This window comes from Dendrobates tinctorius, unplaced genomic scaffold, assembly GCF_039654945.1.
Source record: "Dendrobates tinctorius isolate UK_male_01 unplaced genomic scaffold, ASM3965494v1 ptg000016l, whole genome shotgun sequence".
NCBI lineage: Eukaryota > Metazoa > Chordata > Amphibia > Anura > Dendrobatidae > Dendrobates > Dendrobates tinctorius.
In genome coordinates this window covers 6930176-6949425 of record NW_027361684.1, presented here as the reverse complement: position 1 = coordinate 6949425, position 19250 = coordinate 6930176, and the positions used below count along the sequence as shown (strand labels likewise).

The following is a 19250-nucleotide window of genomic DNA, read 5'->3' as shown; positions in this document are numbered from 1 at the left end:
ACTGTGGGGGGACACTTTTTTTGGCATCGTACTTTATCTGTATTATTCGTTTTTTTTATCCTTTGTTATTACATATTTAAATTTGTTATGCTCTCACATAACATACTATTCTGATATTTTATTCTAAGATCTATTAATTAAAATGTACTTTGCTTGTGGGACAATCCCTTTAAGTTTGTTTCTATGTGAAAAATTTGATAGGGAAAAACTTCCTTAATTGTACATTTAAAAAAAAAAAAAAAAATAATAAAGATTGGCCTCCAACTTCCAAGCTTTTAATTTTGGCCCACTGTGTATTTGATTTTGATATCCTTGCAGTCTAAATTGATTTGTTTTCAGAAAAAAAAATTAAGTTAGCAATACAATACCAGATAAGTAAATGATATTTCAACAAAACTACCCATTGCGGATATTTTTAAATCTGCATCATGTCAATTCTTTGTGCACTTTTAGCACTTATTTCTCCCTTTGCAATGGAAAGGCTGAAATCTACAGAAAATGCCACCCATAACACACAGAATTTGCTGTAGAAAAATCTGCAATAAATATAAACTTAACCTGAGGCCATATTCATATGGAGTTTTTTGGGGGGTAGATTTGCGCTAAAATCCTACTAAAAATCACTTCCTAAACATTTATATCGGAAATTCACTTTGTGTTATTTTATTCCTAAGATATCTTTAAAAACAACTGGTAGAAAAAAAATGCATGTCACGTCTTTGAAACGGATCCTGATGATGTGCTTCAAGTTAGACACTGTCCAATCTAAAAGCACACACTTTAGGCAAAATATGTCTTCCAAGAAAAAAAAACCAAAAGGGAGCGTTTTACCTAGAAAAACTCATGCCATAAAAAAAAAAACCCTGTGACTTGAGTTTCAAGAGTCAGAACCGTTCCAAGCCTTACATTTTTTTTTTCTTTTTATACCAAATTCTGGGATTGCCCCCCCCCCAAAAAAACTATGTAGAATTTTCACCAATGTTATATATGGTTCTGTATATGGGTACAGAGATTTTGTTTTAAAAGGAAAAAGGATTGTCTCTTACTCAGGCAACTCCTTCCCAATCACTGTTTCTCTCCCCCCCCCCCCAAGTAAATTAACAACACTTATACTCACTGAAGGAGGGGGCGTCAGTGAAGCAGACGCTGATTGGTTGACGGGTTCACTTACCATAAAAATATCACGTACTCCTCAGGAGAGCAAATGAAGACACAGGTGGAATGGACCTGCCACCGGAGGAGAGTGGAAATATATTACTTTATTGGGGGTGGGAGAGAGACACATTCTAATTTAGGTTTTATTTGTAAGTATCAAAGTATGGAAACTGCCCTGACAGCAATAAGGCCGGTCCTTAATAGTTCAATCATGACCATTTATAAAGAAGCAAACTGAAATTTTGTTTGGAGCAAAAACCTTTTTATTACAATTCATGTATAGAATTAAATGAAAGTGGTGAAAGGAAAGGAGGGTTGGGGGAGGAAAAAAAAAATTAAAACTTCTACTGCACCAATCTGTCGGCCTTGAGACTGGCGGGTGACAGTCCAGCCTTTATACATACGTCCACTAGTTTCCTTGGGGAAATATGTTTCTATAAAAGGATAAAAACAACCTAAAAATTCACAGACACAAATTTGCAATGGTCATTGCTAGTGCAGAAAGCTTTGCTCGTATGAGAGGTGTGATAAAAGAGGTGTGATAAAAGTAATAGTTGTAAAAAGGTTTTTGTTTTTTTTTCCCATTACAATGAGCCACAAAGAAAGACTCAAAAAAAACTGGGTTTCATCATGGTTTAAAAGAATGGCAAACAGTATTGGAGCTCTTCTATTTTTACAGTTTTTTTTTTCTTGTTGCATAAAAATTGCAAAGTTCTTCTACGAAAAATCAAGGATGGCCGATAAAAGCCAGTCATATAAGGTGCAGGAAAGTTATAGGATTTGCCATTTAGGAAGTTTAGTTCTAATCCCAGAAAGGGAAAAAATATATATAGATAAAAAAAAAATTGAAATAATATATATAAGAGTCCCTCAAGTGCTGGGGAGTGGATTTAAAACATACATACACCATACTAGAGTAAAGGAAATAATAAACCACTGCAAATATGTACAAAATGATTTAAAGACGTTCTGTTTTCTTTACAAATAGTTGGAAATCGGTAGTTGTCTAGTCATCCACATTTTTTTGTTTTTAATCCTTAAAACTTCTTTACATACTAATGTGGAACATCAGGTCTTTACAAATTACATTCTGCTAGTTGCAGGCCTGGATAAAGCAGGCGGATATCCATTTATATATATATTTTTTACACGGCTCTAGGATTCCACGTGCAGGAGGATTGCCCCGTGCTTCTCAAGTCTGTGGCTTTCCTTAGGAAAAGTCTTGAAGCCTGTCGACAAAAACCTTGCCAAAACCTACAAAATGCTTCAGTCGTCACTGTCCGACAGGGTTTCATACTGTGATGAGAGAAGAGGCGCTGGTTCACGATCCCATATTCGGCTCTGTTGGTGTGCAGAAGGTTGCGTCATGGAGGTTGGTGCACAAGCGATGGACGATGGAGGGGTACTGTTCAGTATTCCCATAGTCAGCGGGTTGTACGGGAACTGTGTGGACCCTAAAGAAAATACAGAAACAATCAGCCTTTTATGATCAACATACGAACACAAATATACACCTTAACAGCTCTATGCTTTCGAACAGGAGACTTAAATACGCGGCCCTTAAGGCTGTTTCATAGCTCCCGTAACGATGTGCCCCGGTCCAGGGGGCTGCTGATGCCAGTACATCTCTTCAATTGAATGCGAGACCTCGGACACACATTCATTGAAATGTATCGCGGCGCAGAGACCAGCTCTCTGCGCTGCAATACCAATAGCGGCCACCGGTCAATCAAGAGGCCAGCAGCTGACGGCACTGCATGCGCTGTCCTGGCAGTGGAAGAGGAGGACGCTGTTTGCCGAGGGAGTGAAGGAGAGGTGAGAGATTTCTATTTAATGTCTAATGTCAAGAGCGGCCCAATGGGGATCATAGCTGCAATATGGGAACCAGGAAGGGGGATATATGACTGCTACATGGGGACCAGGATGAAGTACATTACTACAATATGGAGACATTACTTACAGGATAGGTACCAGGATGGGAGACATTACCGCAATATGGGGAGCAGGCGGGGGACATTACTGCAGAATGGTGACAAGTATAAGAGACATTCTAGCCAATATCTTGTAGTAATATCTCTATGGTGCTAATTCTATTGTAAGGGACCAATCGGGGGACAAAAAAAGGGAAAAAAAAAAAATCAAAATAAAGTATGAAAAAAAATATTGTGCCACTAAAAATGCTGTTTTACGTACAAACAAAAGAAAGCAAAAAAAAAGTGCACATTTGCTATCGCCACATCCATATTGACCAAAGTTATAAAACTGTACCTCAAAAAGCTTCTGGTAGAGGCAGGTATGAGGTGTTGCGGCGGCTCTGCCAACACTTTGTGAAAGCCTGGAATCTCACACTTTTCATACTCTTCAATGCAGTGGACTCCGGGAAAATGGCCGCTGGAGGCAGAGCATGCGCAGATTGCGATATCGGCTCCCAAGATCTCAATTGCGCATGCCCAGCTTCGGGCCGACATTTTCCCCAGAGTCCACCGCATTCAAAAGTATAGAAGGTGCGGGGTTGAGGGCTTTCACATAATGTCCAACACCCTGTCCTACCTCCACTAGCTGCCCTGCTCCATCACCGCCACCCCCCAGGGGGAAGGTACCGTAAAAGCAGATTATAACTTGCACCACTATTTTATTAAAACATTTTTCCTATATTCCTGCCCCAAATTTGGGGTGCATCTTATTCTTACAGAATTGCAATCTATCTGTAAAAATTGGATGCTATCCTGTGGCTCCCTATAGAAAAACCCATGGGATAAATAGTTTTTTCAGCAGACTCAGTCTAGCATGGTGGATTACAGCAGCACTGCCATGACGGGGCAGCTTGAGATTTTCACAGCATACACATCAGCCTACAGAGCCTTTCAATCTCTCTTTAGGAGCAGGTACATAGAAAAGTAAGCTTAGCTTCCTCACTTGTCCAGCACCATGGAAACAGATATAATTGTGTACAACGTTGGGTTCCGGTGTATAAAAAGGATCTTGCTGAACTACGGTGTGTGCAGAGAAGTGCGAATGTGTAGACTGAAGTACTAAGGCAGGTTAGCAAATTTGGGGTTTAGAAAAATGAAACCTTCGGGGCGTGATCTTATTACAACATACAGATATATGAGGGGACAGTACAGAGATCTTTCTAATGGTCTCTTTAACCCTTTAGTGACATAGCCAATTTGGTACTTAATGACCGGACCAATTTTTACAATTCTGACCAGTCACATTATGAGGTTATAGCTCTGGAACACTTCAATGTATCCCGCAGATTATGAGACTGTTTTTTGTGACATATTGTACTTCATGTTAGTGGTAAAATTTCTCTGATATAACTTGCGTTTATTTATGGATAAAAAAATTGGAAATTTGGCAAAAACAGAATTTTTGGGTTGCTTACCGTAAAATCTGTTTCTCGGAGCCTTCATTGGGGGACACAGAAACCATGGATGTATGCTGCTGCCACTATGTACAGAAAAGGTTCGCTCCTCCTCCGCAGTATACACCCCACCGAACGGCACTAATTTCCTTAGTGAGAAAGCAGTAGGAGAAGTAGGACCACCGCTTGCAGCACCCTTCTACGGAAGGTTAAGTCAGCAAAGGAGGATAGATTCAACCTATAGTGCTTAAAGAAGGTTGAAGGTGAGGCCCAGGTAGCGGTCTTACAAATCTGTTCAATCGATACCTCTGCTTTTTCGGCCCAGGAGGTCGCCACGGCTCTGGTGGAATGAGCCTTGATGCCGTCAGGAATCGGGATACCACTAGCTGTGTAGGCTACACTAATGGCCTCCCTAATCCATCTAGCAATAGTCCCTTTTGAAACCCCATAGCCTTTCCTGGCACCCTGAAAAGCTACGAATAGGGACTGGGACCTCCTCCACTGGGTAGTTATAGATATGTATTCTACGAGAGCTCTCTTAACATCCAGATTATGGAATTTTTCCTCCCCCGGATTTTTTGGGTTCTCGCAGAAAGATGGAAGGGCAATTTCCTGGCCCCGATGGAAATCTGATGCTACTTTGGGCAGATAAGCGGGGTCTGTTCTTAACACTACACTATCCTGAAAGACTTGCGTATAAGGTGGATATACTGAGAGAGCCTGTAAATCGCTTATCCTGCGGGCTGACGTGAGGGCCACTAACAGGATTGTTTTTAGGGTCAGAAACTTTAGGGGTAGCTGATGTAATGGCTCATACGGATCTTTTGTAAGGGCTTCTAGCACTAGGTTTAAATCCCAGGGGGCTATTCTGGGTATTGGGATAGGCCTAGCTCTATGGCAGGATTTAATAAATCTGGCTACCCACCTATTTGATGCCAATTTGCAGTTGTAGAGCGCCCCTAGTGCAGACACATGAACTTTAAGTGTGTTCACTGCTAACCCCATCTGCAACCCTGATTGTAAGAACTCCATTAATCGGGGTTCTTTTCCTAACGGCCTACCTAAGAACTGCAGGAACTTATTCCATGTTCTGCCGTAGATGTTAGTCGTCACTGGTTTCCTACTCTTTATCAGGGTGGCCACCAACCCGGGGGGAGAACCCTCTATCCGTTAAAAGCGACCTTTCAAATTCCACGCCGTCAGATGGAATCCTTTGACCTGAGCGTGGAAAATTGGACCTTGAGCTAGTAGGTCCGGGATTTCTGGCAGAACCCATGGATCGGAGAGGGACATCCTTCGTAGCAGAGCAAACCAGGGCCTTTTTGGCCAAAATGGAGCTATTAGAATCACCCTGGCTTGATCGTTTCTGATTTTTCTGACAACTGTTGGGATCAGAGCCACTGGGGGGAACGCATAAGCTAGCCTGAAGTTCCACTGGATGTGCAACGAGTCCACTGCCCATGGTTTTCTATCGGGTTTAGAGAGCAGAACCTTTCTGTTTGCCTGTTGTGTTTGTTGGCAAAGAGGTCTATCACCGGTTTCCCCCAAAGCGGAGTTAATTTTTTGAAAAGTGGACCGGTTTAGCGCCCATTCCCCCTGCTTCAGGGTATTGCGACTCAAGAAGTCTGCCTCTATGTTTTCTGCCCCTTTTATATGCAAGGCTGTCAAGGAGTGTAGGTGTTCCTCTGCTCTGCTCAGAATGTCTCTCGCCGCTTCCATTAGGGAGTGTGATCTTGTCCCTCCTTGGTGGTTGATGTATGCCACCGCTTACCTTGTTGTCTGACATGATGCGTACATTTCGACCCTGGAGTAGCGGAATAAAGTGACTTAGGGCCTTGCTCACTCCTCATAGTTCTCTCAGGTTGGAGGATGCTTCCTTTTCTTGAAGCGTCCAGGAACCTTGACCTATGATGCCCCTTAGGTGTGCCCCCCCACCCCGAGGAGCTTGCATCTGTTAAGATATCTGACGTCTGTCTGTCCCACGGTATTCGCAAGGTCAGATTTGTCTCCTCCAGCCACCAATTGAGAGAGTCTCTGGTTTTTAAGGAAAGCTCCAGCTTTCCTTCTAAACGCCCTCTTAGCGATCTTTGTGCTGTTAGTCCCACTGGAGTTGCCGGGTGTGAAACTGAGCCCACCTGACCGCCGGAATACAGGATGTTAGGGTACCTAGCAGGGACATTGCTCTTCTTAATGTCATACGTGGTTGGTTTTGGCCCGTCAAGGCCAGATTTTGCACCTTTTCTATTTTGGACTCTGGGAGCAGACACTCTTGCCTTTCTGAGTCTAGTATAAATCCTAGGAAGGTCTGTTTTTTTAGGGGTTGCAATTTTGATTTTTTGAAATTGACTATCCACCCTAATTCCTGCAAGGTGTTGATCACCCGGGTCAACTGCGCTGTACAGTGGTCCTCTGCCTACTATGAGAAAATCGTCCAGGTATGGTATTATGACCGTGTCGTGAATCCAGAGAAAGGCTGTCACTTCCGCTATGACCTTGGTGAAAACTCTCGGGGCTATAGATATGCCAAACGGAAGAGCCCTGAACTGAAAGTGCCTTAGTGTGCCTTGAATATAAAGTGCTACCCTCAAGTATTTCTGGTAATCTGGGTGGATAGGGATCTGATAATACGCATCCTTTAAATCGACTACGGCCATGAAGCAATCTTGGTGTAGCAGCTTCACCGCCATAGTTGATTCCATCTTGAAGGTCGAGTTCCTTATCCATAGATTGAGCCGTTTGAGATTTATGATTGTCCTGAATGTTTGATTGGGTTTTTTTTTTATCAGAAAAAGGGGTGAATAGAACCCCTTCCCTTCCTGTATGCGTGGTACCTCGGAGAGTACCCGCTTGTCTATCAGGCTCAGGATCTCTGTTTCTAAGGCCACCTGCTCTTCGGTCACCTTCCTGATGGGTGTGATGACGACCACGGGTTTTGGCTGACGAATAAAGGGAATTTTCAGGCCTTCTGTTAGGATGGTTAGGATCCAGGCGTTGGAGGAGATCTTCTCCAAAGCTTGGAAAAAGAGTGCCAATCTCCCCCCCACTGGAATACTGGCATCACTGTGGCGACTTCTTTGAGGTGGAGTTGCCTCCACCAAACATAAACCCCGATTTTTTTTTCTTTTATCCTCCCATCTTCTCCTGTCAGCGGGAGGACGCCCCCTATTGAATCTCCCCCTCCGAAAGGGCTGTCTCCTCTGATCCATAGGGAATCTGGGGAAGCCTTTTTTCTTATCACCTGCTTTCTCCAGTATATCGTCCAAGTTCTTGCCGAACAAGAATCAACCATCGCAGGGGAGAGAGCATAATTTGGCCTTGGACTGAAGGTCACCCGGACAGCCCTTAAGCCATAACGCGCGTCTAGCAGCATTTGATAGTGACGCTGCCCTGGCTGTCATCCGCATAGAGTCCGCCGAGGTATCGGCCAAAAAAGCTGCTGCCCCGTGCAAGAGATACATCTCCGATAAGATTTTCTCTCTTGGGACCCTTGAAGCCAGCTTTTCTTCTAACTGTTGCAGCCAGATCATGAGGGAGCGTGCCGTGCAAATGCCCGCTATCGCCGGTTTTAGTCCTCCTGCTGACGCTTCCCGTGCGTGCCTCAAATATGAGTCCGCCTTCTTGTCTAGCGGGTCTCTAAGAACCCCTGCGTCTTCCAGGGCCGACCTTTTGGAGGACCTGGACACTGCTGCATCTATTTTGGGGATTTTGTCCTATATCTCCGCATCCTTATGATCAAAGGGATATCGTCTCTTAGAAGTGGATGGAAGGGCCCCCGATTTTTCGGGCTTTTTCCACTCTTTCTCAATAAGTGCCTGGATTTTCTCGTTTACTGGAAAGGTTCGTTATTTCCTCTCCTGAAGCCCCCCAAACATGACGTCCTCTAGGGTTTTAGCCGCCTTTTCTTCCTGTAGGCCCATTGTAGCTCTAATGGCCTTTAGGAGGGCGTCTGTCTTCTACAGGGAAACATGGTTTACCCCCCATGTCGCTGTCTGAGGAGTCTGATTTTTCCGCCTGAGATGACATTGACGCGGAATCCGAGGGGGAACTAGGGGGATGCTTCCTGTTTTTTTTCCCTTTTTTCAATAGGGACTTAATTGAGCCTTCCATTTCTGACCTTAGGGCAGATATCAGATTGTCTGCAAAACTAGGCGCTTCCTCCGCCATAGTCCGCTGAATGCACGCAGCACAGAGATCTTTTTGCCAATCTCTTGCTAGGGGAGATTTACATATAGCACAATCCCTATTGTTCTTCTTGCTTCCTGCTTTTCTGGGCCTTTCCTACAGGGTGAAGCATACAACAGAAGCCCCTATTAACATAATGCTAACATTCACGAAGATCACTCACCACCCGAAATCAAGGGTAAAGGACTCGGAGGCTGCGTCGGGGCACGTGACCTGCGCTCTTTGGATCTTGAGGAGTCCCCCGACCTGCGGCTGGGGCGACTGCTGCTGGAATGGCTTCCATGCTTTCTGCCAGAGGGCTGAGAGGGAGGCAGGGACGCTGAACGTTCCTGCTCTGACTCCATGTTGCACCGCCGTTTGCTGCCACCTTCTCTTTTGAAATAACGCGCCTCCGCTCAGGTGAGCGTGTCTCTCCCCTCCCCCCTGCGACCGCCGGCCGACCGCTTCAGAAAGCCGGCCGGCGTCGCACCCGGCGCCATTAAACCGTCGCCCTTCTCTGACGTCAGCCGGCGCACCCAGCATGCAACGCGCCTCTGACGTCAGCGGCCGGAAGAAGCCAGCGTCTCCCCTGCTATGGGGATCGAGATGCGGCGTGCGCGAGGGGAGGGCGGCGCGGTGGGGGCTTCCTGCAGACCCCGGGAATCCCACCGACGCCCGCACGAACCCGGAACCCCGGAGGGCCCGGGGACTGCGCATCCAGCACCCGACGCTGCAGGTGAGACACCTGTTCTTCCTGCGCCGGGACGGGGCTGGGTCCATCTTCTTTTCTTCGCCCATGACAGGTACCGCCGACAGTGGGGTTCCTTCCAGGACAGGAACCCAACTGAAGCGGGGGAGAGGTGCCGCCCCTTATGTCTCAGTAGGTTCCTGTCCTGGCGGGGCGGATCCCTCTCTCAGGTGGTGCTGTCATGGGTGAAGGGAAAAGGCTACTTTCCAGGAGAGAAGAGATTGGGAAACTTCCCCAAGAGGTTCAAAGGGCGAACCTTGTAGAGCCTCCAGGACCAGATTGAGATCCCATGGATCCAAGGGAGCGTGGTACGGATGTGCCGCATGAGCCACTCCCTGAAGAAAGGTCTTGACCTGCGGACGGGAGGACAACGTCTTCTGGAAAAGAATGGAAAACGCCGAGACTTGACCCTTTAAAGAGCTGAGGGCAAGGCCCGCATCTAGGCCTGCCTAGAGGAACGCTAGGATGGAAGGGCGTGAAAAGGACATGGGTGAAATAGGCCTTCCACGTATGATAATAAATTCTGGAAGACGATGGCTTTCTAGCCCGGATCATGGTGTGAATAACCCGATCAGAAAAACCTGACCGTTTCAGAACCTCGGTCTCAACAGCCACGCCGTTAAATTGAGCGGCAGAGAATTGGGGTGACAGATTGGACCCTGAGACAGCAGATCTGCTCTGTCTGGAAGCTTCCAGGGGGCGTCCGCGAGAAGGTTGACGATGTCCGTGAACAAAGACCTTCTGGGCCAATCCGGAGCGATGAGGATTACTGGTACCCCTTCCGCCTTGATTTTCTTGAACAGCTTGGGAAGAAGAGGAAGGGGAGGAAACAGATAGGGGAGCTTCAACTGAGACCAGGGAATGGTCAGAGCATCGGCGCCCACTGCAAGAGGATCTCGGGCCCTGGATATGAACTGTGGGACCTTCCTGTTCAGGCGAGACGCTAGCAGATCTACGTCCGGAGTCCCCCAACGACGGCAAAGTTGATGAAAGACGTCCGGATGTAAGGTCCACTCTCCAGCCGCGAAACCCCCGTGGCTGAGAAAATCGGCGGCCCAGTTGTCCACGCCGGGAATGTGCACGGCGGATATCGCTGGGACTGATGCCTCTGCCCTGTGGAGAATCTTGGACACTTCCGCTGTCCCCCCTTGGTGGTTGACATATGCCACCGCTATGGCATTGTCTGTCTGAATCCAGATCGGTAGACCCCTGAGAAGCCTTTCCCAGTGAATGAGAGACAGAAAAATCGCCCTTCTCTAGAGGACGTTGATCGGCAGAGTTGTCTCTTGAGTCGACCACCGGCCTTGTACAGTCTGATTGCGAAACACTGCACCCCAGCCGAAAAGACTGGCATCCGTTGTTACAGTCTGCCAGTGAATCGGAAGGAATGATCGGCCTAGAGAAATGAGAGGTGACTTCAGCCACCAATTGAGGGACTGTTTGACCCGGGCCGAAAGGCGAATTGGACGATCCAGGAAAAGAACAGACCTGTTCCACCGAGACAGGATGGCCTGTTGAAGCGGTCTCGAATGAAACTGAGCAAAGGGAATTGCTTCGGCCGTCGCCACCATCTTTCCCAAGACTCTCATGGCAGACCGGAAGGATGGATGCTTTGGGCTCTGCAGCGCTCATACATCTCGCCGCAGAGAGATCATCTTCTCTTCTGGGAGAAAGACCCTTGATCGACGGGTGTCGAACAATAAGCCTAGAAACACAAGACGTTGAGTTGGAACAAGGTTAGGACTTCCTTTTGTTTATGAGCCACCCGAAACTGGACAGGGTGTCGAGAACGATGGTGAGACTTTGGAGAGTCTGGTGAAAAGACAGAGCTTTGATTAGAATGTCGTCGAGGTACGAAAAGACGACGAGACCTCTGATCCTCAACAGGGCCATCAACGCCGCCATGATCTTTGTAAACACTCTGGGCGCTGTGGCGAGACCGAATGGCAGGGCGACAAACTGGTAGTGGTCCTGATGAATAGCGAAACGCAGGAATTTCTGATGCCCGGGAAAAATGGGGACATGCAGGTAGGCATCCTGAATGTCTATTGAGCACATGAACTCCTGCGCCTCCATGGAAGAGATTACTGAACGAAGGAACTCCATCCTGAAATGTCGCAGGCGGACCCTTTTGTTCAGTAGTTTGAGGACCAGAATGGGGCAGAACCGCGCCGCCTTTTTTCAGCACTACAAACAGGTTTGAGTAAAACCCTGTGAATAGTTCTGTTTCGGGAACAATCACCCCGGAACTGAGAAGGGAGGCGATGGACGCAAAGAAACCCGGAACTAAGGCGGGGTCTTTTGGAGGTCAGGACTCGAAGAAGCGATCCCGGGGCCGAGAGATGAACTGTATCTTGTATCCTGAGGATACAACTTCCCTGACCCAAGTGTCTTCCACCGAGGCAAGCCAGACGTTCCTGAAGAAAAGGAGTCGGCCGCCCAGTTGGGAAGGTGCCTCGGAACTTTGTTGATAGTCATGCCGATGTGGACCGTCCAGTTCTGGACCTGGAGGATCTGCCCTGGGAGGAGTGAGATCGCCAGGAGGGAGTGGGCCTAAAGGAGACCTTCTTCATATCCTGGCGTGCTTGCGGCCTTTGTTGGCTGGAAAAAGGTTCTGCCGTAGCGAGGCGGCGGAAAGACCGAAAGGGCCGAAACTGACGCCTTGGAGGGGGTCTACGAGGCTTGGACTGAGGGAAAGGAGAGCTTGTGCACTGTGAGAATCATGTGGGAATAGTGGATGAGGGCAGGTATATCTCGCCCAGATTCCTTTCCTATGTGGCCTAGTCTGGTCAGTATCGCACCTGCTTACTAATGGATAATGGGAGGTGGATATAAAAGGATGCCAGGTGGCTGTGTGAGTGTCTCAGCCTGGGAACACAGAGAGCCTGTCTGTGTGAGAGACACACGTGAGTGGAAGCAGTGCCCACTGCAACTGTGGTTTGGCTGGACGGGAGAAGCCCGCCAGTTGGTAGTTAGGTTGTCCATTGTTTAGTTAGTGCCGGACAGGCAAGGATTTGTTTTATGTTTTATTTCCTTTTGCATTGCTTTCACCGTTAATAAACCTGACCCGGGGTCAGTTATACCCGACTCCCAGCTCTGCGCCTGAGTTTCATGCTGAATGCACGTGACCTTTGACCCCAGCAAAGGCGATCCCGGAGTGTTTTATCACAGCACCCAGTGGCGTCCTTAATAATCTGGTCCAGCTGGGAACCGAAGAGACGCGCTCCCTGAAAAGGCAGGTTGGTAAGGGACTTTTTTGATGACAAATCCGCCTGCCAAGCCTTGAGTCAAATTGTACGCCGGATTGCAACTACGTTGCTGGACGCTTGAGCTGCGCAAGACGCGGCATCTAAGGAGGCAAATACTAAATATTCCCCTGCATGGGAAATCTGGTTGGCTAGCTCGGCCAGTCGCTCTCGTTGGGCTCCATCAAGAATGCCTTGGCAGAGATCCTCCGCCCAAGTAGCTATGGCTTTTGCTACCCAAGTGGAAGCAAAGGCCGGGCTTACCGCTGTCGCAGCCGCTTCAAATGCTGACTTTGCTAAGGATTCTATGATCCTGTCGTTAGAATCCTTCAGAGACGCCACACCTGAAACCGGAAGGACCGTGTTGTTAGATAGTCTGGACACAGGAGCGTCTACAGAGGGGGAAGCCGACCAGTTGTCGGTGAGCTCTTGAGAAAATGGATACAGAACGCCGAAACGCTTCCCTCTTTGAAAGCTCCTGGTCGGATTTTTTCTTTCCCTGGTGAAGAGCTTGTCAAATTTAGAGTGAGAAGCGAAAATTCTGGAAGGTGCTTCTGCCCGTCTGAACGAAACCTCCTGATCTGAGGGTTTCGCAGGGGAGTCTGTGATCTCGAAAGTGTGGTTAATCGCTGCAATGAGGATTGTACCGTAACCTTCATGTCCGCGGCATGGTCCGAATCCAGCTCTAACATCTCTTCGGATGGCGCATCCGAGAACGCATCACCTGACTCAGGTGAGGAGGCACGGGAAGGAGACTGCTGGGAAGAACTATGTGGTGAGATGGGGTGAGGAGAGGATTCCGGCCGGAGATCCTGCCTGGGCGTTTTGCGGCTCATGCTAGCTGGCTCAGATGGAGCCTCTTGTGAAATGCTGGATCCTGCAGACGTGTCCAGGGGCAACTTATCAAGAACAGCCACTAGGGACTGAGACACCCGAGTGAGATCCGCCACTGATTGAGATCGAGAAGAAGCCCAGTCAGGAATGGGGGATTCATTCTCACGTGGAGCAATAGGGGGCTTCCTGGGCAGCGGGCTGAATGGGAGTGCTGCAGTCAAGGCAGAGGGGAGTGTACTAACCTGAGGGAAGTATGCGTTTGCAAGAAGAACAAGCAAAGAACTTGACTAAAGTGCAAGTGGAAGAAGGGGGACGAGCACGATCAGGCTTAGAATTAGACATAATGAGGGATCTGTCACTGTAGGAGTGCCGGAAGGTTGGGGGACAGGAGGCAGAGGAGGGTGTCAGTCTGCAGAGCAGAGCCTACTCAAGGTCAGGTGTCCTCTAGATGCTTCCAGCAAGCGCTGCTGCACAGCTCGTCTGGACGTGCGGGACCACCGATGGAGGAGATGAAGTCTGGCTGACAGGCTGAGAAAATCGCGGCAGCCTGAGAGGAGCCGGATAGAAAAGTGCACGCTTTCTTGAGGAGACAGGGGGAAGGAGAGGGCGGGGCTGACCGCAGTAAGGAGGCGGAATATGGCGCCGCCCGCTGCCTATAGGCAGGCTAGGATGCTGAGCGCCGCCCCCGGAGCACAGACACCGAGGAAGAGAGCGGTGGGCGGGCCTAGAACAGGCGGGAGAGAAGCCCGCCTATAGAAGAAGGCGGCCGGCGTGGCCGCGACGCTGAGCTAGGCCCAAACTGAAGCCAGGGCCTGGAGTAGATGCGGCGGCCGCCGGAAGGCGCAGGGCGGCGTGGAGACGGCGCTGCACTGCCGCGGCGACCGCTCCTCAAGAGAGCCATGCCTGCAGCCCGGCTGCTAAGAAGAACGGAGATAAGTGCAGCCGGGGAGGAGGAGGTGAGGGGAATCAGGGAGAGGAAGGGGCTGCTGAGGGGAGCCGAGATACCTGGAGGGAAATGCAACTCAGGGGTCCCATACTTACCCTGGACCTGTCTTCTGAACATGGCAAAAACCTGTGGAGGAAGATGTACCTCTATCATCTAGTGCCGAAGGATGTCCGCGTCTCTCCCAGACCGACAGGCTCTGTTGGGCGAGTGACTGGGAACGAGGACCAGTTGGATCGCCTGACACGCATTCGTGCTCGGGACTCTTGGTCCTGCCGTGGAGAGCTATGAGGATACGGGGTGGCAGTACACGCCGTACTCATATAGTCTCTTTGTAGGACTACAGATGTGACCAATCACTCTGTATCCCTCTGAAAAACCTGAATAGAAAATGACGCACACTGAGGTAGATATGGGTCTAATGAAAGACCCGTGTCCACCTCCTACTGACACTAAGCTAAACTGAGGAAATTAGTGCCAGTCGGTGGGGTGTATACTGCGGAGGAGGAGCTAACCTTTTTCTGTACATAGTGTCAGCCTCCTAGTGGCAGCAGCATACACCCATGGTTTCTGTGTCCCCCAATGAAGCAATAGAGAAAGTGGTGTCACACAAAATAGTTAATAAATAACATTTCCCATATGTCAACTTTACATCAGCACAATTTTGGAAACAATGTTTTTTTTTTTGTTAGGATGTTATAAAGGTTAAACGTTGACCAGCGATTTCTCACTTTTCCAACAAAATTTACAAAACCAATTTTTTTTTAGGGACCACCTCACATTTGAAGTAAGTTTGTGGGGTTACCCAAAAGTGACACCATTCTAAAAACTGCACCCCTCAAGGTGCTCAAAACCACATTCAAGAAGCTTATTAACCCTTCAGGTGCTTCACGAGAACTAAAGCAATATGAAAAGGAAAAAAACTAACATTTTACTTTTTTCACAAAAATTTTACTTTAGAAACAATTTTTTTTTATTTTCACAAGGGTATCAGGAGAAAATGGACCACTAAACTTGTGCAATTTCTCCTGAGTATGCCGCCACTGTTTGGGCGCATGGCAGAGCTCAGAAGTTAAGGAAGCACCATTTCACTTTTTGAATGCAAAATTGGCTGGAATCAATGGTTGCGCCATGTCACGTTTGGAGACCCCCTGATGTAAATAAACAGTGGTACCCCCCAATTCTAACTCCAACCCTAACTCCAACACACCCCTAACTCTAGCCCCAACCCTAATCCAAATTAAAAAAAAAATGTATTTTATTTTTTTTAGCTGACGAAGGGGTGTTTGATTTACTATTTTATTTTGCTCACTGTGATATGGTCTATCATAGTGATCAAAATGAACCAACAGGAAAAATTTCTTATTGTTGCCGGTAGCCTGCTGGCAGATCTCGGCGAGCACAACACCGGGGTTGGAAAAAAAAAAAAAACGACCCGAATCATGTTCTTTGAAAAAATTTCCACTTGGGGGGGGAGAGGCGCTATACACTTATTCTTCAGTGCTGTTGAAAGGCATATCGGCAGTCGTTAAGGGGTTAAACATAAACCTGCTATGAGGACAAGAGGGCCTCCTTTACATCTTAGGCCTCTTTCACACATCAGTTTTTTCCAATCAATCGCAATCCGACAAAGTGTGAAAAAAACGGATCCTCCGCCGGATTGTGAAAAACTGATGCAACGGATCAGTTTTTTGATTGGATCCATCGCAGCAGCTTGAGGTAAACTTTGTCCCTTGTGGAGAGAGAGAGAGACGGACAGCGACGGATCCTGCGCCCGTAGGCTTCCATTATAGCCAACGACGGATGGAGCTGGATCCATCGCTGTCCGACTTTTCGACATACACAAAAAACGTTCCTATTTCTGTTGTCTCCAGCCGATGGACAAAGAATTTCCTACGGATCCGTCGAACGACGAATGAAACATGCGGTCATCCATCGCAATCCGTCGCTAATACAAGTCTATGAGAAAAACCCGGATCCAGCAACATCAGTCGCTGGATTCGTTTTTTTCAAAAAACGACGGATTGTGACTGACGGCAAAAAACTGATGTGTGAAAGAGGCCTAAAGAAGGTTTAATCCTAATCAGATCCTTTACGGTAAGAGCAGTGAGACTATGGAAGGTGTGGACGCCTTTCTTGATAAATACAATGTTACAGGCACCACATTCTTTAGTGGGACCCTGATCCAGGGAACTAGTCTTGATTGCAGAGATGAAAAGGAATTTTTCCCCTAATATGGAGCTATCAGAATTGGTCTCATGGAGCGTCTGGCTTCCTCTGAATCAAGAGGTCAGACTATGGGTTGAACTCATAAGAGCCATGAAACAATTGACTTGTATTTAACAGAATGATTTAGCATTTGTGTTCCTGTCCTTTCAGCCATTTTCTATTAGCATATAACAAACAAAAAATGCAAGGCAGTAAAATGAGCAGCAGGATATAACACGTGAATACACCTTCTGCAGAGACCACAAACAAGATTATGACTTTTGAGAGGTATAAAATGCAGGTCACATCAGAAATATCGTTTACAGCCTGAGGGTACGGCCCCACAATCCGGAATTGCTCCGGTTCTGACGCTGCATATTTATGCAGCGGGCGGAACCAAAGTGGCCAGCTGTTACAGCACATCCACTATGCGTGCACCTGCGGATCACCCGCGGAGACGGACGTGTGGCGGGTCTTTCGGGATCGCAGCATGTCAATTTCTCTTGAGGAAATGCTAGTCTCCGCAACAGAAATGTAACCAATGGAAAGTATTGAATGCGGTAAATACGCACAGTTCAGTGATCACATATGGATTTACCTGCTTTCAATAGATGGCAGCATTTTGGACGCAGTGAAAATATGCTGCTTCTAAAGCACTGTTTATTCTGGATCGTGGGAATACAGCCCAAAGGTTGTAAAATACAAGGAAATAACATAATATATGTAATTGCCATTGGTCTACTATGAGTTTATCACTCTAATTTTGAGTTACAAAATTATTTTCACGACCGGGAACAAAAAAAAAACAAAACGTATGTCTGCCCAAGTTTTCCCAAAATGTAACTACGACACACTATGTAATGGGCTTGTAAAGCAAATGTGCTTGCTCTCACCTGTGGAAGAAGGTCGGTCTTCCCAGGCCCATGCAGGGGCCTGTCTGTAGTCTCCTTCTGAGTGAACGGAGGAGACAGAAGAGGGCCGTTCAGCCCCCAAGTATGCCTGGCTGCCAGGCATGGGGGACTTCATTTTGCGGCTGCCAGATTTGCTTATCAGTTTTTGCTTGATGGTTCCTCCGCCTGTAACATGGAGAACTTTTTATAAAAGGTAGTCTGAAAGGGCTGATGGAAGAGTGCAATACTGGTGCAGGTCAGTCCTGCAGATCACACAATTGTGGGCCCTTTGACAAAGTGAATGGAATGATGACCTCCATATTTTACCTGCGGGGGGAACAGCAAGGGCAGCACCCTAGTCCAAGGTATAAAAAAGTACTGGATGTGTGACGTTCCAATGGCAATGTTTGATTTCATACTACTACACATTTATAATGGAGCCATACTAAAGGTAGGTGATGTGCATCAGTATCTGATACTACTACCTTAGCCACTAAGCCATCAGAGGGACATAACATTCTCTTCTGATTTCTAATACCAACCTGAATTGGGCGATGGATTTGCTTCTTCTCTGCGGGAATCACTGTTTGAAGGAGCTGAAGAGTTGCCTTGTGCTACACTCATTAGGACACTGTGGTCATCAGACTTGTCATCAAAACTGCCCATTAAAGCTTTACGGATAATGTCCTCGAGACCGAGATTACTGGCGGGATCAGCAAAGGAATGACCTCGAGAACTGATGGCTCCTGTTGAAAAGGGAACACTGGTGCTATTATCATTGCAATGAGTCTTCGGATAAGCCATCAACATTAGATGGATGGTGGTCCGACTCTTGCTACTGTAGCAGATCAGCAGTATAAAGGCGCTTTGGTGGTCAGCAGGGACCCCAACTTATATAATGTTGATGGCCTAGCCTACGGACAACAGCTCGTAAACCTTTACCAGATCTATGCTCTTACCCGAGCTAGTGACTGCTGGCAAGTTAAAGATCTCTGTTCCTGGTTGAGCAGCAGCTGTAATAGATAATTCCAGCTTTTATTAGTCACAGTTATCAATTATTGACTGACACAGAAAAATACAGGGTAAAATACAAAAACAATAAGAAAATATTCTGTATACAAATGAACAATACAGGAATGCAGTCAGACAGAAAAGATTTTTATTCTATGCCCCATCTCTGACTGCAGCAGAATTGGTGCTCAATTGGATTACAATCACCCCAGTAAACCCAAGTCTCAAGAATGTCTGGTGATTACTACTACAGGGAAACATTCCATGTCACTGCCAATAAAGTATTAGCCCTAATCTGCCATAATAACAGAGTGTGCTATGGTAAGACTCTAAGAAGAGCCAGTAATTCCCAAAAGTTGCCTTAACCCCTTAGTGACAGAGCCAATTTGGCACTCAGTGACCGGGCCAATTTTTACAATTTTGACCACTGTCAATTTATGAGGTTACAGCTCCATAACACTTCACCGTATCCCACGGATTCTGAGAAAGTTTTTTCGTGACATATTGTACTTCAAGTTAGTGGTAAAATTTCTTCGATATGACTTGCTTTTATTTATGAAAAAACAACGGAAATTTGGCAAAAATTTTCAAACGTTTACTTTTTGTACCCTTAAATCAGAGAGTGGTGTCACACAAAATAGTTAATAAATTACACTTCCCTCATGTCTACTTTACATCAGCACAATTT

At 47.2% G+C, this 19250-nt stretch overlaps 1 protein-coding gene across 7 annotated transcripts in view; it reads right to left on the bottom strand.

Moving 5' to 3' along the window:
• Positions 1-1395: 1395 nt before the first annotated feature.
• NCOR1 (nuclear receptor corepressor 1) overlaps positions 1396-19250 on the bottom strand; it is a 214158-nt gene continuing 196303 nt past the window's right edge. For 5 of the 7 annotated variants that reach the window (XM_073565347.1, XM_073565345.1, XM_073565351.1 and 2 more), the window contains 4 exons: positions 18511-18564; positions 18094-18297; positions 17555-17737; positions 1396-2609 (listed from right to left, as the gene is read on the bottom strand). In XM_073565347.1, coding sequence (XP_073421448.1) covers positions 2422-2609; positions 17555-17737; positions 18094-18297; positions 18511-18564 — 629 coding nt within the window. In that variant the 3' untranslated portion in view covers positions 1396-2421. The remainder of the gene's footprint in view (positions 2610-17554; positions 17738-18093; positions 18298-18510; positions 18565-19250) is intronic. The other 2 variants (XM_073565354.1, XM_073565355.1) reach the window with 1 other exon arrangement.